Source organism: Pseudochaenichthys georgianus, chromosome 24 (genome assembly GCF_902827115.2).
Source record: "Pseudochaenichthys georgianus chromosome 24, fPseGeo1.2, whole genome shotgun sequence".
Classification (NCBI taxonomy): Eukaryota; Metazoa; Chordata; class Actinopteri; order Perciformes; family Channichthyidae; genus Pseudochaenichthys; species Pseudochaenichthys georgianus.
The window spans coordinates 31,452,504-31,475,989 of NC_047526.1; the positions used below are offsets into that span (position 1 = coordinate 31,452,504).

Below are 23,486 nucleotides of genomic sequence, written 5' to 3' on the forward strand. Positions count from 1 at the left end.
CCAGGCAGACATAACAACAGCACCACATTAAATAGCCAAATGACTGAGAACATGGGCTATCTGTCAAACCTTTTAAAATAAACCCAACAATGATGAACATTTCTTAAAACGTATTCCAATCAGAAAGCGCCTGAAACACATGTTTATACACAATACTAGCTTTTTGATGTTTAAGATACTCTATAGAGAGGACCTTATTGGTGCGTTGAAGTGAATAATTGAATGTGTAATGAACCGTTGTTCACAGTGTGTACCTCATAATGCACACTGACAGAAACTTCCCAACTGTTTTTTCCTCTGTTCGACTTCACCTCAGCGAAACAAGCAGCTGCATGGTTGGGAATATCTTCTGTAATTGAACGACGTGTGAAAATTTTCCCGGATTAGAGAAGTTGGACGAGGACAGTCTCTGATGTGTGTGGCCATTATTCTCCTTCCACGAAGATGTCAACAAATTCTGTTCCTAAGACTTTCCCACCAAACTCACAGAGCCCTGGGTCGAAATCTGAGAACACCACAGGGTCAGGAGTGGATATGTTGCAGCTGCACCTGTACACACACAGACACACACACTGTACGCACACACACACACACTTGCAGATGTTGCTGGACATTCCTAGCTGATCATAGCAGGTATACAGCGAATGCCAAGTGGTGACTGCATTGCTTCTTGTGTGTGTGTGTGTGTGTGTGTGTGTGTGTGTGTGTGTGTGTGTGTGTGTGTGTGTGTGTGTGTGTGTGTGTGTGTGTGTGTGTGTGTGTGTGTGTGTGTGTGTGTGTGTGTGTGGAAAGTCCCTCTTTGAATCAATCTGAGTGAATGAAGTTCTGTCTATAAGACGGATTTTCATTTGCAATGCAAGATATCTGAAGTTCAACATATTTTTTTGACGACAGATTCTTGTGCGTGACCAATTTATTTAGTGTTTCTCTCCCGCTTCTGTTACCATGGAGATGGATTAAAGACGTCTGTTACTTGGATAAGAAATGTGCATGTATCTCCGCTGTGGTCCTTACCTTCATCACACAGGTTGAGCTTGGACAGGTTGTGTCCATCGTAGGCCTCTTCATACATGGAGCCGCTCTCTCGCTCTTCATACGTGCTCAGATACATGGCCTTGTTCTCCATCTCCTCCTGACCGGAGACAACACACACAATCCACTGTTAGTACGACACGTGATGAACCACTTTCTCCTCAACCAACCAACACGGTTTACCGCTTACTATCCTGAAGTAGATGCTTTCATATGGGTGGAGGATAATCTCCTTGCATGGTTTGGGTCCACTTGTCTCCTTTAAGGACACATCAAGTTATATTATTCAGTCATCAACAAGTTTCAATCCTGATACTGAGAGTCTCTCTTCCAGGACATCATGGCAGGTGAACAGTTTAAGGAATATAAATATGACATTAAATGGATCAGAAATCAGGTGTTTGAACAACCTATGGATTTGGGCAGGCCACGTACTGAAGTTAAACACACACACACACACACACACACACACACACACACACACACACACACACACACACACACACACACACACACAGAGTTTGACAGGCCTTGTGTTTTTGCTGACCGCCTGTTTTTCTTTTAGCGGGATTCATGTTTTTCTTTAAGCTGGAAATACATTGGCATAAAGACATGTTGCATTGAGGAAAGATCAGTCACGGGGCAAAGTGGAATATATCCATTGAATTTGGGTTCGAACACCCTGCATTGTGGACTTTACACGATTGCTAGTCCAGAGTTGTTAATACGACCTGAACGTGAATGGTATTTACAAGTAGTGATTATAGTCAAACCTATACGACTGAAACATGCTGCTCATAAATCTTCTTCTTACAGTAGAGTATAATCCTTATAGACGCAACATTTGGCACGATATGAACACAAATATCTCACTCGCCATTTGAAGTACACCTCTGAGAATGTCAATCTCCTGGGGCTTCATTTATAAAAGCGTAACCTTGAAACAATTCCCCAACGTTGGCTGACATTAAGCTCCAGCACCATAACTCTCAGGTTTTAACCCCATATGAATTACACACGGTGATAAATGAGAAGGGCTTTGGCAGGTATTGTTATGGCAAGGTTCCAACATGTCCTCCGTTCGTAACCTTACACATAAATCTCATACAAACATCTCCTGGGAGCGGAATGTGTCTCAAAGGCCACTTATCACCATGAGAAGTAAATCCATCTCAAACACACGGCTGACATTTCATCCAGCAGGTATGCTATTGATGAGCTACTGCTTCTGTCACTCCTTCGATGACATAAGTACATTTTTAAGTAAAAGCAGATTGCATTTTAAATGTTATACCTCAACACTTGGACTGATAATGAATCGCGATCAGCTGCAGACGTATATCCAGCGACGTGCAGTCAGGGGAGCTCACCTGTCATACTCCAGTGTAACGGAAAAACAACTAAAGAAAAACTAAATGGTAATAATAATAAAATGTCTCCACTGATCTGTGTTGTAAATGTGATTTATGTTTGATTCCAATCGCTTTTTATAGTTAAAATCAGCAAATGTGACGAGCTCCGCTACAACTACGGGTAGCGATGAGGAGTGAGGCAGGGACGAGCTCTGCCTCTCGTAAGCCCAGGTTGAAGTCGAATAGTCCATTTAGCTTAGGAACCTTCCTAAAGGAGTGAAATGACCCGGAAGTCCCTCAGTGGCAGCCATGATAAGTGCCGTTCCAATTCTCGAGAATGATGAGAATGAAAGGAAAGGAGGTTTCAAGCTTCCTTTATAACCTCCTTTAGCTTAGGAACCACTGGACCTCCCTAACCGACAGGAGAAGCGAAAATGCTGCCCCACAATGCCTTGCAGCCGCAGCATTTGCCGTCACTCAACAGTCGGCCGTTCACGGAAACAACCGATTATGACCGAGAAATTATATCATGAAAGTTACGGTGCTTATTAAGCATTTTAAAACGTATGTGGTAAGTTGCCAAAGTGCTTTGTTCTGAACGTTCATCAGTATTATAATCAAAAAGAGAAATATGAATGTTAGTTTTTACGGAAATGATCAAATAAAGTCAACATTTCAGTCTTCACTGAGCTGTGTGGGGTTTGTTCAACTTTTAAAAGATGTTTGAATGGTGATATACACAGTGATAGATGTTAAGGACTAACGTTTATAATAAATACATCTGTATTGATTTTAAGATCTTTAGTTCATACAATCATACGTATTGGGATCATTGGTATTAATGTGGACCGGAGGGAGAGGGTGACGAGCATAAGTTTCACTTTCCTTTTTTATTTCAATTCCAACTTTGGTCCTGAAGAATATGTTTCTCTGTTGTCCACGTTCATAAAGCAAAGCAGCAGCATCAGAGCACGGTGCAGAGTCTCCAGATGAGTTTACAGTAGTCCCTCGTTCTTATTAAACATCCATGTTGTAGTCCGCTGTTTAGAAAACTGTGGTTTCCATGGTTTCCCCACAGCAGCAGACGCACACTCAGGACGTCCGCTGGCGCATCATAAACACGTCCGATAGTGAAAGTGCATTCGGATTCTCTAAAGTACCGCAGTCTCTTCTCCTAAGTCCTTTTGAATTCTCCTATCCACTATCCCTTAACCCCGTGACCTTTCACTCAGAGGTCAAGGAATAGACGATAGGGTTAGAACTTAGGAGCTGATCTTTGGACTATTCGACTGCAGCCCCACAGTAACTTGCTGGAGCGCGGGCACTAAATTAACGCGGGCACTTATTTTGTGAGCGCGCTCAAGCCAGTTACTGTGGGGTGAGGTGAGGCACAGATGAGGTCTGCCTCACCTCAGATGCGTTACCCCACAGAAACTGGCTGGGAAGCGGGCCCGAAGCGCATGCCTGCACCATCTCACTGTATGTCACCAATGTAATGTTTGTAGAACCCGTTATTACATTTATCCTCGACATCCATAGTCTCTAAATAACTTATTTCACGTATATGATATTTAGGCTCGCTGGTCTCATCATACGACGGCAATGAAAAAAGCACCAGGGAGGCAGCCATAACCCCTGCCGCACTGGAGGGGGCGCAAGTGAGCCCACAGGTTCTTGTTGCTACTGTTATTCTACGCATACAACACACTAGACTTTTGAAACTAGAGGAAGATAAGGAGGACTTTTACAACAAAGTAATGGAGATTGTTGTCCAGAAGGAAAGCATGGACTTCATCTTCAAGGTAAGACCCCAATTGTAATGAAAATGGGATCTTACTAAGAAAGAACAATCCGATATTTAGATTTTGGGTATCCTTTTGTTGAACGGTCTGTTTAAAATGAATTGAAGCATCAGACTAAAAACGCTTTTGAAAATAACCGAATATTTCGATTATGGTCAAAATATGATATTTGTAAATCTGACTGAAAGAGTCGGTGCCTCACCAGCCACGACCCTCACCGCACGTCACTGCGTATATCCAAGTATGTACTCTGAGCTAAGCACATGCACTCTCCTGGTTTCCCACGCGCTACACATGCAAACCAAATATGGCCGAAAGAGAGAGAGGGAACGCAGAACAAATAGAAGCAGACAGACATCTCCGAGGAGGACAATTGAATCTGCTGCACAGTCAGGAGTCCGCGGGGTGTTAAACTCCCAGAAGCCCCGGCGGCTGAGTGTTTGTTAAGTCGTTAAAAAGCGCTCAGTCTGGACTTTCTCATCACAGGAGGGGAGAGAGGGGTCAGGTTGACGGTTAGATTGAAGCTGGGCAGGAAGCATTAGTGCTGCTAGGAGATCCCACTGAGCTATCCGTGTGTGTTGTGTGTGTCACTGTGTCTACAGAGTGTGTGTGTGTGTGTGTGTGTGTGTGTGTGTGTGTGTGTGTGTGTGTGTGTGTGTGTGTGTGTGTGTGTGTGTGTGTGTGTGTGTGTGTGTGTGTGTGTGTGTGTGTGTGTGTGTGTGTGTGTGTGTGTGTGTGTGTGTGTGTGTGTGAGTTATCTTGTAATTACACTGACTTTGGAGGGGTACAAGTGTTTTATCACACACTCAGTTCAACAGAGGATGGTGGGAAAGCAAAGAGTCTATCTCGAGAACTGTGGATTAAATAATACAAAACATGACATTTAGAATAAGAGTAGAATGCTGGGGAATGAGTCCTCAAACCAAGAGTTCTTCTGCTTGCCTCGTCTCTTCGTCAGTGGCGTTTTTGAATTGTTCTTGTTGTTAGATGGCTGAAATAAAGTCTGTGGTTAACACAAGCTCAAGAGATGTTAACATGTTTTTAAATGGAACGATCCCATTGGCTGTTGTCAAGGGAACCAAGGTGCAGCTAACTTCCTGGTTGGCCTACAAACATATGACTTATCCCTCCAGCAATATGCGCGGTGTGTGTCGGGTGTGAAGGGCCAGACGACGCAAAACAACAAATATAGGAACTCTCCCGGAGCATTTTCAGAACTGACTCCACGAAAAGCAACACTGACCATAAATCTCAAAAAGGCTTGAACAGCAACGCTCACAGTTGGTGAAAGGAGCACACTCCAAGAAGTCGTTATAACCTTTGACATTGATGCCTTTTTCCGTCTGTTCCCTTCGTCCAGGTCGGCATTTGATTGATCACCACGTTATCCTTCAAAGCACACGATCAGCTGTTGATCCCAGTGTTAAAGAGGTGAGGTCAGATCTGGGGATTTAATGTGGCTGAACCCTCATGGGAAGGGGATTTTCTCTTTCTACCCTCAAATGACTCGAGGCTTTCCTTCTTTGAGATCCTTCCAATCACTCTAAACAGATCATGAAGGAGGGGAAGAAGAAGGAGGAGGAGATGAAGGAGAATAAGATGAAGAGGAAGAATAAGGAAAAGCTGTGTGTCTTATGTATAGTCAGTTTAATAGGTTTATTTTTCCGTTACTTCCCCCCCCCCCCCCCTTAACCTGTCTGCCTTTTTTCCCCTACTCCCCCCCCCCTACCCGACTTGTAAAGCGACCTTGGGTTTCCTGAAAGGCGCTATAAAAATATTATATATTATTATTATTTATTATTAACACGATTTTAATCAACTTAAACAAAATAAAATGGAAATACTTAAGTACAAGTACCTCCAAGTTGAGTATGACTTTTGAACCAAGGTAAATGAGACATTGAGAGACTCCCCACAGGCAGACAGTTGAGATTCACTCGGCTATAGAGGACACAACTACCTCTTCACGCATCATCACGTCGAGAGACCTTCCCCCAGCCGAGCATCTCGATTGTCTGCAAGCGACCCAGCGTGTGTGGTCTCGGGAGGAACAGATATTGGAAGTGTATGGATTGGGATGTTTTAAATGACTTAACAGAGAAAGCAGTAAAAACACTTCAAGATTACATTTTATTGCAAAATAAACTAAATATGTTTTATAGTCAAAAAAACAAAAAGACATACAACTAAAGCATATGCAACACTAATTAAAAAGCAATACTATGCATGCATTCATCTCATATGTGCACATATGCATACACACAGGGTTTCCACACACCACACACACACACACACACACACACACACACACACACACACACACACACACACACACACACACACACACACACACACACACACACACACACACACACACACACACACACACACACACACACACACACACACACACACACACACACACACACACACACACACACACACACACACACACACACACACACACACACACACACACACACACACACACACACACACAGGAAGATGTTGAGTAGCTCCACAACCGGTGCCTGAACTTAATCTGAAGTTGAATGATGTCATTATTTCCCACTTGAAGGTGATTTCATGAGGCTTCTGCACACGGAGGTATACGGCGCTTAGTGGGAACACAACCTCTCTCTATACATAATGCAACCATGAACCATCCCATAGCATTGCTCAGTCACCCGTGTGCAGCATTAACCCATTTTGCTCGGTTAATTTAAGGCAGATATAGTTCACCCATGACCGCTCAAACACAAAGCGACACTTTCCCGCGGATGAGTTCCATTAAAAGTGCATTTCCTGTCCTTTTGTCCGTGTAGCCTTCCTCCAGAATACATTACATGCATTCAATCAGCCTTTTAACTGTTCCCTTTCAGCTTCATTGCAATGAATATTTAAACCATCTTAAAAAGGTCAAAGCACAAGGAATCATGCAGTGAGTTGAAACGGCTGCTTGGCAAATATCAGTCACCTTTTAACACTCACACAAAGCGCTTTAATCGCTTCATGAAGTCCCTCTTTGCACACGTGTTAATATGAGCTTTGAACTCAAATGCTCCCCGCAACATAATATATATTTAAAAGGGATGACAGGTGACAGTCAGCTGAGGTTCAAACAGGTGCAGTCACTGCGGGATTCATGCATTTCACATGATACACATGTGCCAGATTATGTTAATTCAGCACGATATTAAACACCAAACTGAAGTTGCAAAAGTCATGTTGTCTCACCTTGTCAGCTGTCAATTGGTAAACAAAATCACAGCTCCACGTGTCTCATAATTCCTCTCAAAAAGTAGCTTCGAGTTGCTTTAACTCCAGGTTTGTTTCAGCTGTCAAAGAGTTCAACAATGCATTAAAATGTGAAGCACAGACTGCAGGCAGAGGGGAACACTGCACCATGCACACTCTCTCAGTGCTCTATAGAAGCGAACACGCTGAAACATTGGGAGTAATATACTGACAACATCATCACGTGACCATCACAAACTCCAGCTGTAGTTTTCTCTGCAGCCGAGCAGCTGGTGCAGAAGAGAGGGGGAGAAAGAGACCACATGTGCGCCCCCTGTTGGCTGAAGATGGCATATTATTTGACCTAAAGTTTTATGCTATCTCAAAAAGTTTTAAACGGAACTTGAAACAGAAACTGGAAAAAGGAAAGGGACATACATATTAGTTTTTGGCCTTTAAACTATTAGGACTACTGACCTAATTTGGTGGTGCCTTCATGAGCCCATCAACACCAATCAATATAGTCAAGAAGTTGTACATAAACACGACAACAGCTCCAATATTCTAGTTCTTAATTTTTATTGTATACATTTTTTATAATAAATCACACCTTCAAGAGAAAAGTAGTGTACTGTGTAACAAGTAGCCTTATATGTACCATTAACTAACACACATTCACAACACAAGTGAGTTGGTAAGGTCCTCAAGGTGAAACTTTTCTTACGCCCTGTTGGATTTATTTGTAATGAAATGACCCCAATAATGAAAAACTTACACAGGAATGAAGGATGGAAGAGTTTCTTTGGGGACTTAAAGCTACAAAGCTACAGTATTGAAAAGGGAATTCGTTATGATGCACGTGCAATTCAGATATTCCTGACAGCACTGAAGGCATCACGTGCAGCTGCACCTTAGTGGGCGGATCCGGGAAAAGGAATGTTTTTTGTGTTACCTGAACGTTACACTTCAACAGGTAGAGGAATATTCTGTCAAAAACAGACAACTAACTGAAGGTAAATATAACTTTCTACTCAGAAAAACCTACTTAAAGTGTGTTAAGACGCAAGTGTTTAGTTTCACCTGCTGTTCAGGATGTTTGGTGTTATGAAATGCAGTTGTTGATGGGTGACTGTAATCCCTCTGTGTGCGGTCCGTATCTCTTCCCACGTACTCAGGCAACACGCCAAATTACATTCATATTTATTACATTTTCACCAGGCTTCATTTACTAGAACAGATGGAAAACTGCTATATCACAGAAAATACGTCTGAGAGTAACTGCTTCAATTCGGCATTTCCCTGCATTTAAGAAAACACGTTATTTGGTCAAAATGCCAACATTTTCAACCACATTTTATACTTTTTAAATCAACATTGAACGAGGTGTGTGTGTGTGTGTGTGTGTGTGTGTGTGTGTGTGTGTGTGTGTGTGTGTGTGTGTGTGTGTGTGTGTGTGTGTGTGTGTGTGTGTGTGTGTGTGTGTGTGTGTGTGTGTGTGTGTTTAAAATAGCCCAATTGCTTTTACAATAAATAAACATTGAATGTAAAGGGGTTTAACGTTAGTGGCAGGTTGTGTGTGAGAGAAAATAAATAAATAAGACAGCCCAATATTTATTTTTTCTGCATATTTCGCTACTTCCCGCAATTTCACAGCATAAAACCACATAAAACCCCGCATGTTTGATCGCATAATCAAGGATTTTTGCCCGCGTTTTTCTGGAGGGTCTAGTATACATTACATCACATGTTAGACGCTTTTATCCAAAGCGACTTACATACTCAGTACGGTGGGCAATCCCCACAGGAGCACTTTGGGGTGAAGTGTCTCAGGGACACAACGACATGCTGACTACAGTGGGGTTTGAACCTGTGCCCCCCTGATCCCAACACCAAGACACTAACCCACTGCGCCACAGCCTCCCTCACATATGGCAAACTTCGGATAAAAACAGTACCCAAACTTAACGTAGCATGCATGTTTTCTGCTGTCATGTTTAAGATAAATGCCACATTTTAAAATAAGCAGTCGTAAAAAGTAGCTCGAGTGAACAATGCTTGGGATTCTCAGGAACAATATGCATTAACATCGAAGATATTAGTGATTTTGTGGTTGTTTTATTCCCCGTTTTAGGAATATATTATACACAAATGTTAAGTGTCACCAGCATTTACTTTGAGTTACCAAATCCACCAAAAAAGACACATCTCAAGATTATGATTTTAGTGCGTGTGGCAATGCAGTTTTCAATGAAGTGATGAATGACGAGTTTATAAAAAGCTTATACATAACTCTTAATATATTCTTAAATAGTCCTCTTTTAATGAATTCATGCTTTAAACACTTTTAATTATTAACATAAAATCAGCCCTAACTTGCTACCATTGTAGAACGAGTGCATCAAATCGAGATTGCACCAGGCTGAGAAAGGCTGCAAACAAATGAAGTCTCTGAACTTGTAAAACGCAACTGTAACATTTTAAGGCTTGTTCAAGAGATTAAGTAATTCTGCAAGGCACCACAAGATGGTAGAATCACACTTTAGGAAGCATGAAGGATGCATCTTGAACATTACGTCTGGTTTTGGTTCCCATGTGAACTCTGCTGATTCTTTATTTTGTCTTTTGTTAAGGCACGTTCAGGATTACATCTTGATTTAGTGAAATTAGTGTTGGAGATAGAAATGTTTAAATTCCTCAACTATGGTATCAGAATTTTTTTAATTGTTCTACTAATACTGAAGCTCAGGCATTATATATTAAATAAGACATGAGACAAATATAAATACACCCATTTCTGCTTTAGAAAACATCCACCCATGTAACATATTTTTAAGTTTGTGGAAATATGTTTTAAAAGGTTTTTAATGCACTGCTTTCTGTTTAAAACACCTACCTGGTACCACTTCTCTGCATTATACTTTTAATACAGTTCAAAGTAAAGTATTACAAGTATTTAATATATATATTAAATCAAGATGCCAAGTCAAACCTGAATAGCTGCCCAAAAATTCACTTCCACGTCGCTACCCTAAAGCTCAATAAAACGTTCAAAGTAGAAGTAGCCCGGGCAGCAGGCGTGTGTTTCATAAAGATTTAAACACATCCATTTGGATTAAGTTGTGGACATTAATGAATAAGTTGCAGTTATAGTACAGGATGGTAAAATCACCTTCAAAAAGCCAATTTCCACACCTTTCTTGTTCCCGTATATTACTTCTGTTTACAAGTCCTGGTTTACTTGTAACTGGGTGACATAAATGAATGCTTCAGAGCAAGACAAGAGGCTACACATCCACTTTATTTCCCTGAAGATATCAGCCCAGTTTGGGAGTCATATCGTTTAGGAAATGCTGTCCATAGGCATAAAATCAGCCGTGAGATTTCCTCCTTTACACTCGACCTGACTCTAGTTGTAAGTTTCCTCCGTGTCTTTGCCCCGGTGTAAAGGTCTTCACCGTCTGTATGTCAATTACTCTGCTGGGACCTTGTTATTGCACCAGCCAATCACGCATCCCCCTTAATTAACACAGGAAATTACATTCCTATATTTATACCCCAATAACCAGACTGGTCTGCTGAAAAGGTCACATCAACAGTTTGGCAGTTTTTTGCCCTATAGCGGTGCAGCCCAGGAGGATAGAGCTGGGAGGAAAACCAGAAGAACCGCAGGCTAAAGAAACATTTTGGGAGAACTTTTCTGACTTGGTGTCGGAGTTGGTGGATGTCACCTTGCTGCTATTTTCAGCTCTGAGGGATCTCTCAGTCTCAATGCGATATGTGTCACCATCTTGGTAAGGCCATTTCATCTCAAGTGTTGACATTTCCTTACGTTTGAGGGACAACAGAAAACAATGTCCTCGGCTAATGCGCCCTGGGCAAAACCGCACATACCGCACAACCGCCGCCTGCTGGTAAGGAGAGTTATTGCGCAGGTCGTACGTGCTACTTGGCCGTCGGCCGACGTCTTTGCGGTGTGTTCCGGTGCGACTGTTGGCCAAGGAGACGTGAGGCGACACGACAGTCGTGTTCTTTGGTGTCAGTTTGGTGTGTAGGCCCCTTAAGATCCTGCAGAGGGACAACTGCTTGTTCAATGTGATGCAAGTATACTTCAACTCTGGTGAGGTGAACTTCGATAATCACGGGAACGCTTTTCACGTTCATACACAGCACTGGCAGTCCTTATTGAAATAACTTTACTTCTTTCTGTTGAGATCGTGTGGCTGTGTTATTTATTTTCTTCTGGATAAAATGTTCTGTCAAATCTTTAAAGATGTTAATGACAATTTGGATTTCAAACCATTGCCCTTACAGAATGTTTTCTCCTGCTATTTCTTCAGTTCTGTTTAAAAAACAAAACAAATATTGAGTGATTAATTGCTTACAAATAACACTTAATTGCAGCCTGACACACAATAAGTGATGTGTCTTTAAGTTTCACTTTGAATGTTAAACATGAAGAATAGAAAAGAATATTAAGTGACTCTAATTATTATATTAAAGGTGGGGTAGGTAAGTTTCCGAAACCGGCTCGAGATACACTTTTTGTTATATTCCATGGAATGCTCTTAACATCAATGAATATCATTGCAATGAATATCTGAAGTGCTTTGACAACAAATCCATAAAAAAATGTCATCTGTAGAAGCCAACTGGATGGCCTACCTGCCTGTCAGCCTTCCATCGGGGCACAAACTTATCTCGTGCCCTCATTGGTCATGTGCGCGTTCGTGTGTGTTGGAGGAGGGGCTCTGTGAGGAAGTGGCAGATTTTCTCCGGTTGTGTATTTTCAAATTCTAGCGATCTCGAGCCGGTTTCTCAAACGTACCTACCCCACCTTTAATGAAGTACCGTAATTTTCGGACTATAAGGCGCGCTGGACTATAAGCCGCAGGTGTTTTAATGTTTAATTACCGTATGTAAGCAGTCCAGCCTTTCGGAACCCGTTGGTGATCGTGGATGTTTTGACACTCCTCCACGCCGTCAGGATCCACTCGCAAACTTGAGCGAAAGTTGCTTTTTGCATTCGACCAGTTTTGGTGAATGATTTATCGCCGCTAGTCATCCACGCCTCCCACTGAACGAAGGGTTCGTGCACGAAAACTTCCTTTGCACAAAGTGTCTTGCTCTCGTTATGTCCGTCTGTCTTGCTCTCGTTCTGTCTCTCGTACCACTCTCGGTTCCACTTTTACTTTGGCGCGCTACCTGTCTCACTCTTTTCCGGCCTCCAGCTTTTCCTGCTGGAGCCCGCCGCTTAAAGGTGGCGGGCGCGGACCGGCCATAGAGCCCATAGAGTTAAAGGTGGTGGACTGTAACCTGTAACATCCATAGATTTAGGAGGTCCCCTAGTGGCCGTTAGCTGTACAAATCCATAGATTAGCCGCACCGTTATATAAGCCGCAGGGTCGAAAAATGGGAAAAAAGGTGCGGCTTATAGTCTGAAAATTACGGTAATCTTTGGCGTTTTCAGCTTTTTGCCGGTGTTGCTGCAAACCTCAATCTAATTATTCGACCCCGTTTATTTGACCTCAGGCTTGATCTGCTGTAAGTACATTAGGTCATTGTTGAATCAAGAAGTGACAAAGCTATGATAGATGGTTACACAAATACTTCTTTCAAACATTTTTCTAATTGGAGTATTTCATATCTGACAGCTTATGTTTCGTAAATGTGCCGTTCTGTAGTAAACGAGTTGACATGTTGATCTTATCCATCGTGGTTTGGTATTTCCAGGTTGTGCTCCTCCTGCTGCGTTGCAGAGGGATGGGCCTGTCGAAGCGCGTGTCATCGTGGTCGGTGGAGGAAGTGTTGGAGTGGATGCAGGGTTATCACCCGGCCAAGATGGACACGCTCCAAAAAGCCATCCTTAAACACGCCATATCAGGTCTCGAGTCATGCATCACACTCAACCTGCTTTGTTTGCACAGTTAATAGAAGATGAGATCTGTTGGGAAATACTGAATGTCCTCTTCCAACATGAGAGCAACATGATGGCAAAGGTATCCCAACTGTAGCTGTGAACATGACAGGATGTCTGATTACCTAGAAGAGCATCAGGACTGTTTGAGGCAGATGATAGCTATGTGATTAACATGATGGTTCAGCCTCTATGGAGAGAGACATCAAGCATGCTCATTTCTGACGTGGAGCTAATCTGAAGTAAACATTGAAGACTGCTTTCTAGTCCTCCATCTTGTGACTGTGTGACTCCCTCTCTTGGATATCAGCATGTGAAGGACACTGCTCAGGAACTAGTTGATGCTCTGTGTGTGATGACTCCTTCCCTCTGGAGAGGATCACAGACACATGGATCCTGATAGTGAAGATCAAGCCGGTGACGAGTGATAATTGACATTTTTAAGTATTCAGAAAAAGTCAGAATTTTGAGATTTTAGGAAAAAGTCAGAATTTTGAGAAAAAGTCAGAATTTTGAGATTTTAAGAAAAGTCAGGACTTTGAGAGAAAGTAAGAATTTTGAGAGAAAGTAAGAATTTTGAGATTTTAGGAAAAAGTCAGAATTTTGAGAAAAAGTCAGAATTTTGAGAAAAAGTCAGAATTTTGAGAAAAAGTCAGAATTGTTCAGACTTTTTTTAGACAGAATTTGTTTGTAGAGAGATTTGATTGTACTGTACACACACATCCAGTTTATGAATCAATGAACGCTGTCTTCCAGGCCGGGTGTTGCTGAGGCTGAAGGACCATCACCTGGAGCTCCTCGGGGTGGAGGCTGAGGAGCAGCAGCAGGAGATCCTGCAGGACGTTCTCCTCCTCAAAGTACAGGAAGAAGTCAATGAACTCAATGACATCTGCTCAGGTGAGAATGCTCAATTACCTTTTTGCAAAGATTTTAGATTAAGATGTTGATTGACTGTCACAGGCAAGGCAAGTTTATTTATATAGCACTTTTCAACACAAGGCAATTCAAAGTGCTTTAGAAAAATGAAAGACATTACTTTAATTTAATTAATTAATCGTTTATTTGGTGGGACAATGCACAGTGATGAACACTTAAAACGTTAAAATGTGTCAAGCGTAACAGTGCCAGATTTAGCTTTGAGCTAATTGTACCACATGGCAGTACACTATAGCAGCTACGACATAAAGTGCCAGAGAAGATACAAGAGCTACATAAAGTGCAAGAGGAGATGCCCCTGTGTTAAAGTGCATTGAGCGGTGACTGCACGTCTGTTTCTTTCTCAACCATTCTTTGAGTTGATCTTTGAAGCTATTGCGAGTGGGATAATCCCGTATCTCAGTTGGGAGGCTGTTCCAGAATTTAGAGCATAAAACACATTAGAAACATTAAAAAGCAAAGATAATAAAACATGAATAAAAGTTACAGTGCAGTGTGAGATGTGAATAGTTCAATTAAAAGTAGCTTCAAAAAGAAAAGACTCCAGCCTGGATTTAAAAGTAGTCAGAGTTGCAGCGGACTTCAAATTGTCACATTCCTCGACCCCGAGTCTTCCTTTGAAATTATAGTTATTTTGACACTTTTCTAACGTTTTGATATTCCTTTCATCCTTCTCTTTCAATCATGTTGCATCCCCAGACAACACAGTTTCCTGTTTTAGTGTTACCCGAACCCATCTTTGACCTTTGAACCTCTTTAATGCCCCGGAAATTAGGCATGGGTACCGAGCCCCGGTATTAAACGGGCCCCGGGGCTGAATTATTAAAGACCGTGGTACCGTTAAGCTCCGACGTTATCGGTCTTTATGTCGGTACGGAGGTATTTATTTTGTTAAAGTTTCAGCTATTCTGTTTACAGTTCTGTCATAAGATTATTTAATACGATTTGTTAAAACGTTGTTGTTTCTTTTGATGTGAAATATTATGTATTTAATTTAAATAAAAAGCAATGTTAGTTTTGTTCACAATTTGTTTAGTTAGTTTACCTTTTTTTTTTTTTCTCCAAAAGAACCGATAAAAGTACCGTTAAAAGACCGGGCCGATAAGCGGTATCGATAAAAGTAGTAGTACCGTTAAAACCTTAAAGATACCCATCCCTACCAGAAATAGGATATTTAAACTTACAGGGGGATTTTTGTTTTCCCAGCTGATGTACAACCTACGGTATGTTCACATAGAAACACACAGATGGCAACAAGTATACGAGACCCTCCAGAAAAACGCGATTCTGCGATCGCAGAATTTACCGCATAATCAGCAAAATGGCGCAGATTTTTAAAAGGCCGCATATTTATCAAAAGGCCGCATAATCCCAGCATTTTTCATCACAAAGTTGAGGGAAAAAAAGTTAACTCGTCTTGACGTGAAGTGATGATGATGATGATGATGATGATGATGATGATGATTACGCAACGTCATCAGCTCGCGCATCACAGAAGGTAAACAACACCAGAGAGTGTGGAGCTCACACGAGATGAAAAAAAACCAAGATGAAAAAATCGAATCCATCTCATTTACCGTCGAACATTTCTGCTAAAGACCGGGCAAAGCAGTTCCCCGATGTCTTGTGGGGGGGAAACTATTCTGCACCCCGTGCAACTGTGTTGGAGCATAGGAGAACATCGACGGTGACGACCCACTTTGATTCATTCAAACATTCGAAAATGCTTTCTGCTGCTGCGGACAAGAAAGCCAAACAACTCACGTTCACCGAGGCATCGACCTCCAAAACCCAAGGGCTACAAAAAACGAGATGAGAAGCCTACAAGATTGAAGCTGGTTAGATAACGAACGAGTAAATGAAAACAGAATGAGGTGTGTGTGTGTGTGTGTGTGTGTGTGTGTGTGTGTGTGTGTGTGTGTGTGTGTGTGTGTGTGTGTGTGTGTGTGTGGTGTGTGTGTGTGTGTGTGTGTGTGTGTGTGTGTGTGGTGTGTGTGTGTGTGTGTGTGTGTGTGTGTGTGTGTGTGTGTGTGTGTGTGTGTGTGTGTGTGTGTGTGTGTGTGTGTGTGTGTGTGTGTGTGTGTGTGTGTGTGTGTTTAAAATAGCCCAATTGCTTTTACAATAAATAAACATTGAATGTAAAGGGGTTTAACGTGAGTGGCAGGTTGTGTGTGAGAGAGAATAAATAAATAAGACAGCCCAATATTTATTTTTTCTGCATATTTCGCTACTTCCCGCAATTTCACTGCATAAAACCACATAAAACCCCCCATGTTTGATCGCATAATCAAGGATTTTTGCCCGCGTTTTTCTGGAGGGTCTAGTATACATTACATCACATGTTAGACGCTTTTATCCAAAGTGACTTACTCAATACTGTGGACAATCCCCACAGGAGCACTTTGGGGTGAAGTGTCTCAGGGACACAACGACATGCTGACTACAGTGGGGTTTGAACCTGTGCCCCTCTGATCCCAACACCAAGACACTAACCCACTGCGCCACAGCCTCCCTCACATATGGCAAACTTCGGATAAAAACAGTACAGAAACTTAACGTAGCATGCATGTTTTCTGCTGTCATGTTTAAGATAAATGCCACATTTTAAAATAAGCAGTCGTAAAAAGTAGCTCGAGTGAACAATGCTTGGGATTCTCAGGAACAATATGCATTAACATCGAAGATATTAGTGATTTTGTGGTTGTTTTATTCCCCGTTTTAGGAATATATTATACACAAATGTTAAGTGTCACCAGCATTTACTTTGAGTTACCAAATCCACCAAAAAAGACACATCTCAAGATTATGATTTTAGTGCTCGAGTACCATTCGTGTCCAACAAAAAGGGACTTCTAACTTATTTTTCTTCATTTTGTTCTCTTTGCTAGAATGTTTTTCTACCTAGGGGAAACAAATATCTTCAGGAGGACATCGCCTTGTTTGTTTTTTTCATTTCTATCTATTCATCCAAGTGAAGGAGGGAGTGATGGAAACAACAAGACAAGGTGAAAGAGAAAGAAGAATCGATGAAGAGAGAAAGAAAGAAACCCATTTCCTGACTGAAATCTGACCTGTGCAGACAGATGAGATTAGTTTTTGTCTGAGCGGCGTTTTGTTTTGTGCCTTGCTGTCCATTAGTCTCCGTCTTCTGTCTTTCTCTATAGCGGGTTAACATCCTATCAGGAAATATTGGTAGCTATTTTAAACCACTTTAGTCACGACTGAATTGTCTCAACAGCTCCTGGAAACATTTTCATAATCGTTCCCGATCCCAGAGGATGAATTATAATGCTATTCATTTTTTACTCCAGTACCATCAAGTCAGAATTGTTATTCGTCTAATACTTTGGTATATGCACAATAAAAATAAAAAGCCAAATAGGCAAGATGATAATATTTAATTTAATGTATAAAACGGTTTTCTAAATACACTTTAACCCTCCTGTTGTCTTCGGGTCAAATCTAACCGATTTACTACTTTCATCAATCATAACTTTTTTGTTTTACATTCGGCATACATTCAGGCTTCATGATATCCTTCACAGCAGACATTTGAACATATACAATGGCTGATCACGCTTTCATTGCATTTTGGATGATTTAGTCAACTTTGTAAAACCCATGGTGTTCCCGCCATAAAGAAAAGAAAATTAGTAACCATCCGGATCAGATAACACACACACACACACACACACACACACACACACACACACACACACACAACAAATTGACACATTTCCCGCTCTTATGTGCCCATCCCCCCACATGGATCACACCTGGCTCACGCAATACATGTTCAGTGTCTGTTCTTTGTATGTTTACTGCAGATGTTCATGTGTGCCAGTACTCTGATACAATATGTACAGTTTGAAAGGGTGTTAAATTAAATGTGGTGATGACTAATGGTTTTTGTGTTAATGTAATAGCAGTTAAAACAGGACCGGTAACATTTGACCGTGAACACCAAAGTAAGGGGGGGGGGGGGACACGAAGACGATAGGAGGGTTAATAAAACATTTCAAACAACCATAAAAATAGGAATGACAAAAAAACAAAAAACATGCAATGAATTTAGAGAAAATACAAAGTAAACAGAGATTGGTATGTTTTTGTATGTTTGATGTGATTTATCCTGTTTTAAGAATGGTGAATGTCTTCAACTGAAACGGTCCATACATTTCTGGATGCCTTTTTATAAATGAACTTTTTCATTTATTTATGTTGCCCTACTTTTAATGTATATTCTAGGCATCAAGACCACTCCACATTTCTATGAATGTTACCTGCTACCTATCTTGGGCCTCTCTTAAAAAAGAGATTTTTAATCTCAATGAGATCTTGGTAAAATAAAACAATGAAAAACGAACAGTAAGAGGTCATGTCTGTTTGTGTACATCAGTTCACGTCATGAAGTATGGTTGTTTGGATTAAAATGGCTGCTTTTGAAAGACACTTGACCCACGTGTGTCTCGTCTTTTTGCTGCAGCCTCTCAATCACATCCAGTTTTCCACTATCATTTTAGAACTGAGAGAAATACCCAGGACCCATGTTTTCTATGGCTGCACCATTTCATCAAAAAGAAAAGTTCCATACCTCTTGAAAATATGGTTATTACACACAGTTTCATTTATTTAAAGATACGCTTTTTGGAGTTTTCTCTTTCCTGTAGTGTGTTATATAGGTTTGTGTGCATGTAAATGGTCTGCAAAGGCTTGAATCCCAATGTCTCCTCCAGAGGGAGTTTCCCCTTCCTGAAACTCTATAATTGGACTCCTTTATTTACTTCGGTAACATCGTAGCATAATGAAATCACTATGTAACACTAGTGCTTCTTTTGTACTTGATATGCTAAGGGACGGGCCAACCCAGTCTCATGGTATTTCGTGTTCACCGACACGATTTTTAATCTATTGATTCGTATTCACCAACACGATTTCCCCCTTTTTTCGTGTTGCACAGAACGATTTTAAATGCAATGTATTTCTACTGGTAATGTGTTTCGTACCTGCAGCACGTCTTTTTCTCCGGTCGGGTCGTGGAAGACCGAAAGCTGTGTGGTTCATAAAAACATGTTCTTACTCAATATCAAGCCTCAATTATTGCTTTTATTTTAAATCGTATAATTTCGGACTTTTGTTGCCGTCTGTGAGGAAAATAAATGGGGCTCAGAGCCTCAGGATACTGAAATCTGTATTTTTTAAATCTTTTTTTCCTTCTAATTTGTTATTCTTTTCAAAATAACACACTGTTATTTACTCACCAATAACACACAATTATCCTTGCTTTTATTTATTGGTTTAATTCCATAATCTCGGGCTTTTTTGGCGTCCGTCAGGAACTGAATTTCAAAATAAAAATAACCGGAAACAGACGTAGGCCTCTAGGAGTTTAGGATGGCCGAAGACACTACACTACCCATAATCCCCAGCTATCGTTTAGGACTACAGTCCCGTGAGGTTACGCAGAGCGTCAAACAGCTGTGTGAAATGGAACGAAACCACCCCAGACTATCCAAAACTGGAATCGAACACCCCCCCAGAACTACACATGCTGGCTATTGTGTTTCACAAAATGTTCTATGGGACGTCTCTACTGAACCTTTTCGTTTTTCCCACAATTAGAAGTTGCCATTATTAAACACATTGGTGTTATCAAATGTAAATCATATAATTAATAAATGGGTGAAAATGGCTTGTGTCCATAATGTGCAGCATTAATATATACCCACATGACAGCTCATTGCTACTTTGTAATTCTAATCCACTACAATTCAGAGGTTAACCTGGTATTTTTACTAGTGCTGTCAAAATTATCGCGTTAACGGCGGTAATTAATTTGTTGAATTAATTGCGTTAAAATATTTAACGCATTTAACGCATGTGCAGAATGGCCCGCCCCATACGTGCCACCAGTGGCAGCGCCAGGGTATGGCTGGGGTAGGCTACACCCAGTGGTGTAGTGGGCGTTGGACGCGGGGGTACGCCGTACCCCCACTTATTTGGAGCATGATCTTTTTTGTAATAGTCTAATAAATATAAAATCATTGCCAGTCTTATCAGTTGCAAGTGTGTATTTGTTGTAATAATGACAAAAACATAATACATTTCACAGTAATTATAATAAAAACGATTTCCTTAAAGAATTATGATTAGTCATCAGGCTCGTGACCCCGCGGCGAGCTGGGGGTGTGTCAGTGACACACCCACGGCCAGTTTACCGCCCTCCGATTTTGCGGCAGCTCTTTCCCTCAAGAACGCTAACGAAAAAGCTCTATAATGGCAGGCAAACATTTTTTACTTGACTTCTTTTCTAAAAAGAATATAATTCACAAGAAGAAAGAGTCTAGCAGCACCGAAGCTACAAGTGAAGCTGCTACTAGTACTACAGTACATCATCAGAAGAGCCGCCTGAAGACGTGGATAATGCTAGCTAACGTGCACGTTAGCTGCGCTAGCAACGTTCCCCTGGCTAGCTCAAGCTCACCTTTCCCAGAGGTATAGACGGAGGAGATGTGGCGGAGGAAACAAGAGACATACCCGTGGATAGACTGCAAAGCTGGGAAACTGGGCTGCAAAGTTTGTTCATCCATATCTGATGTATCAGTCTTCAAAACGCAAGGTGTGTGTGTGTGTGTGTGTGTGTGTGTGTGTGTGTGTGTGTGTGTGTGTGTGTGTGTGTGTGTGTGTGTGTGTGTGTGTGTGTGTGTGTGTGTGTGTGTGTGTGTGTGTGTGTGTGTGTGTGTGTGTGTGTGTGTGTGTGTGTGTGTGTGTGTGTGAGTGAGAAAAAAGCAGCGCTGTCTGTTTATTTGCAATGTAGGCTAGGCCTAATCAGAATAATTTCCAGTCCAGATTCAATGTTTGCATTAGTAGGCTATATATATTTTTCGTTTTGTTTATTTAATAAGTTCATTTCAGGACAACTTTGGGAATTTTGTTTGTTATGAGTTTTAAATAGATTTTGAAAGTGGAGATAGAGAGAGAGAAAAGCAGCGCTGTCTGCTTAGTTGCAATTCTATAGTTTATGCAATTTAGGCCTATACATTGTTTATGTAACGTATGTGCCAGTGTGTCCATGGTTTTGAGTCTGTGTGTGTGTTGAGCACAGCGCCGTCTGCTTTTTGCAGTAAAGTAAGTAAAGTAGGACTAAGCATACCGGTAGTTTCTGTGGACCTGTCTGCCCGTTTTGTGAGTGCACTGCGCGCGTGCACACTTGTTTGGGATGACCTAATTTAAAATAGCGTCCCCCCAGTAAAAAAATCTCCACTACACCACTGGCTACACCCATACCAAGAAATGGCTTCGCCCCACCATGAGACATGATGTTAAAGTAAGCAAAATAAAGTCTGCCAACTCGCGCGGAGTAAATTGCACAGACAGCAGTTAGTAAGATTGATTTCAGTAGCCACGGTTTTGAAAACTTTTGTCACAGTGATCGTCTTCACAATAGAACATCTTTGATAACGGCGTGGTGTTGTTGCAGGAAGTCCCGACGGAGAATACTTTTGCTGTAGCACAGGGGTGCACATAACTGGTACGCAGGTTATGGTTTAATCTGAAATGCGTACCGTCACTTGTGTCACAAAGCGCATTTGCGTACCGACGTACTTGTGAAGCTTTTCCAAAAGGCGGTTAGATCACCGGACGACAGAGTCGGTCTCCGTGTGCACAGACAGGGCTGCTGTTAACGTCGGTCTGTACAACGGAACTGTGCCAAAACTACGCCAACCGGCTGCGGAGGGAGACTCCCCCCTTCACTGGAGAACTGCGCAAAAACAGCTGATCACAACGTTCACACTGTGGTCACGAAGTACTCCACTGGCCCCCCCCCCCCCCCCCTGTCGACTTTCCTGAAGTACTCCCCCGTTGATAGAAATCAACACGTAATGAATTAAGACCCCACGGTTTGATGATTGATAGGTGTGTGGGTTGTCTTTCATTTTGACACGCAGAAAAATGTTATAATAAACATAGATACGTATGTTAAATGGATATATCCGCCTTCTTTCATTTATCTTTCCATTCCCAACAATATACATAAATAAATGGCATATTTTGGACATAGTTCGAATGGTGATTAATCATGATTAATTAATATTTAAGCTGTGATTAATCTGATTAAAAATTGTAATCGTTTGACAGCCCTAATTTTTACTCCACTACACTTATTTGAGTTACTTTGCAGATTCTGATTAATGATGTGAAATATAAACAACCCTTAAATCAGACTTTAGTTACACCTGAGTAAAATTCAGGTAAGGTGATTGTCAAGTGCCAACAATCAGGAGAGATATTTGATAGTTGGCGCGTCGAAAGGAGCCAGTTGAGGTGGTTCGGGCACCTAGTTAGGATGCCACCTGGGCGCCTCCCTAGGGAGGTGTTCCAGGCACGTCCAGCTGGGAAGAGACCAAGGGGTAGACCTAGGACCAGGTGGAGGGATTATATCTCTTCACTGGCCTGGGAGCGCCTTGGGACCCCCCAGTCAGAGTTGGTTGATGCGGCCAGGGAAAAGAAGGTTTGGGGCTCTCTGCTGGAACTGCTACCCCCGCGACCCGACCACGGATAAGCGGGAGAAGATGGATGGATGGATGCTTGAGAAGACTAAACATTTATCTGCAATTGACATGAATGGAAACGAGTAATAAAGTATATTCATTACTCGTTATTCTCTACTAATAGTTAATTAAAGACTGTATATTATGGCTATTTTGCACATCCCTTTCAAGATTTCAAGATTTTCAAAGTTGTATTGACATATCATACACAACTGATGTATGCAATGAATAAAAATCTTGGGTCACAGGTTCCTCAACAGCGCATTACAAGACATCTATCAATATGTGTGTACCTCCACCATTAAACTGTCATATTCTGCACATTTCTTATTCTATCTACATACATAAGAGTATAATTAATGTGTATAATATCAGTTAAAATGAGTGCTTCAACGTAGTTAACATTGCAGGAAAGCAATATATTAGACGTTAAGTAATTTGTCAGGCTTAATATTTATCTGTAGATAGATACCCCCAAAGTTTGTTTCTTATTTAAAAGAAGACCTTAAGCTAAAGTATTATTTAATGTTTAAATAAAGGTTAATTCGTTTTTCTGTTTTGCACCTCCTCCTATTAATATCTTTATACATCCTGCACTAAACTAGTATCTTCATGATTTTGTATATACTTTATTTCTATCACAGACCTTCTACTTTCCCCT

The 23,486-nt window shown here is 41.3% G+C and overlaps 2 protein-coding genes across 4 annotated transcripts in view; one reads left to right on the forward strand and one right to left on the reverse strand.

Annotated features, from left to right (window-relative positions):
• The window catches only part of scara5 (scavenger receptor class A, member 5 (putative)), a 99,369-nt gene extending 91,770 nt beyond the window's left edge, over nt 1-7,599 (reverse strand). For 2 of the 3 annotated variants that reach the window (XM_034076296.2, XM_034076295.2), the window contains exons 1-2: nt 7,424-7,599; nt 1,015-1,132 (exon numbers count right to left, since the gene is read on the reverse strand). In XM_034076296.2, coding sequence (XP_033932187.1) covers nt 1,015-1,126 — 112 coding nt within the window. In that variant the 5' untranslated portion in view covers nt 1,127-1,132; nt 7,424-7,599. The remainder of the gene's footprint in view (nt 1-1,014; nt 1,133-7,423) is intronic. The other variant, XM_034076297.2, reaches the window with a different exon arrangement.
• A 762-nt stretch (nt 7,600-8,361) lies between these two features.
• Nucleotides 8,362-18,725, forward strand: LOC117440293 (sterile alpha motif domain-containing protein 12-like). Its single transcript, XM_034076598.2, has 4 exons — nt 8,362-8,436; nt 13,154-13,304; nt 14,094-14,234; nt 17,162-18,725. Exons 2-4 carry the CDS (start codon nt 13,184-13,186, stop codon nt 17,176-17,178), a joined length of 279 nt encoding a protein of 92 aa, XP_033932489.1. The 5' UTR covers nt 8,362-8,436; nt 13,154-13,183; the 3' UTR covers nt 17,179-18,725.
• Nucleotides 18,726-23,486: the final 4,761 nt, after the last annotated feature.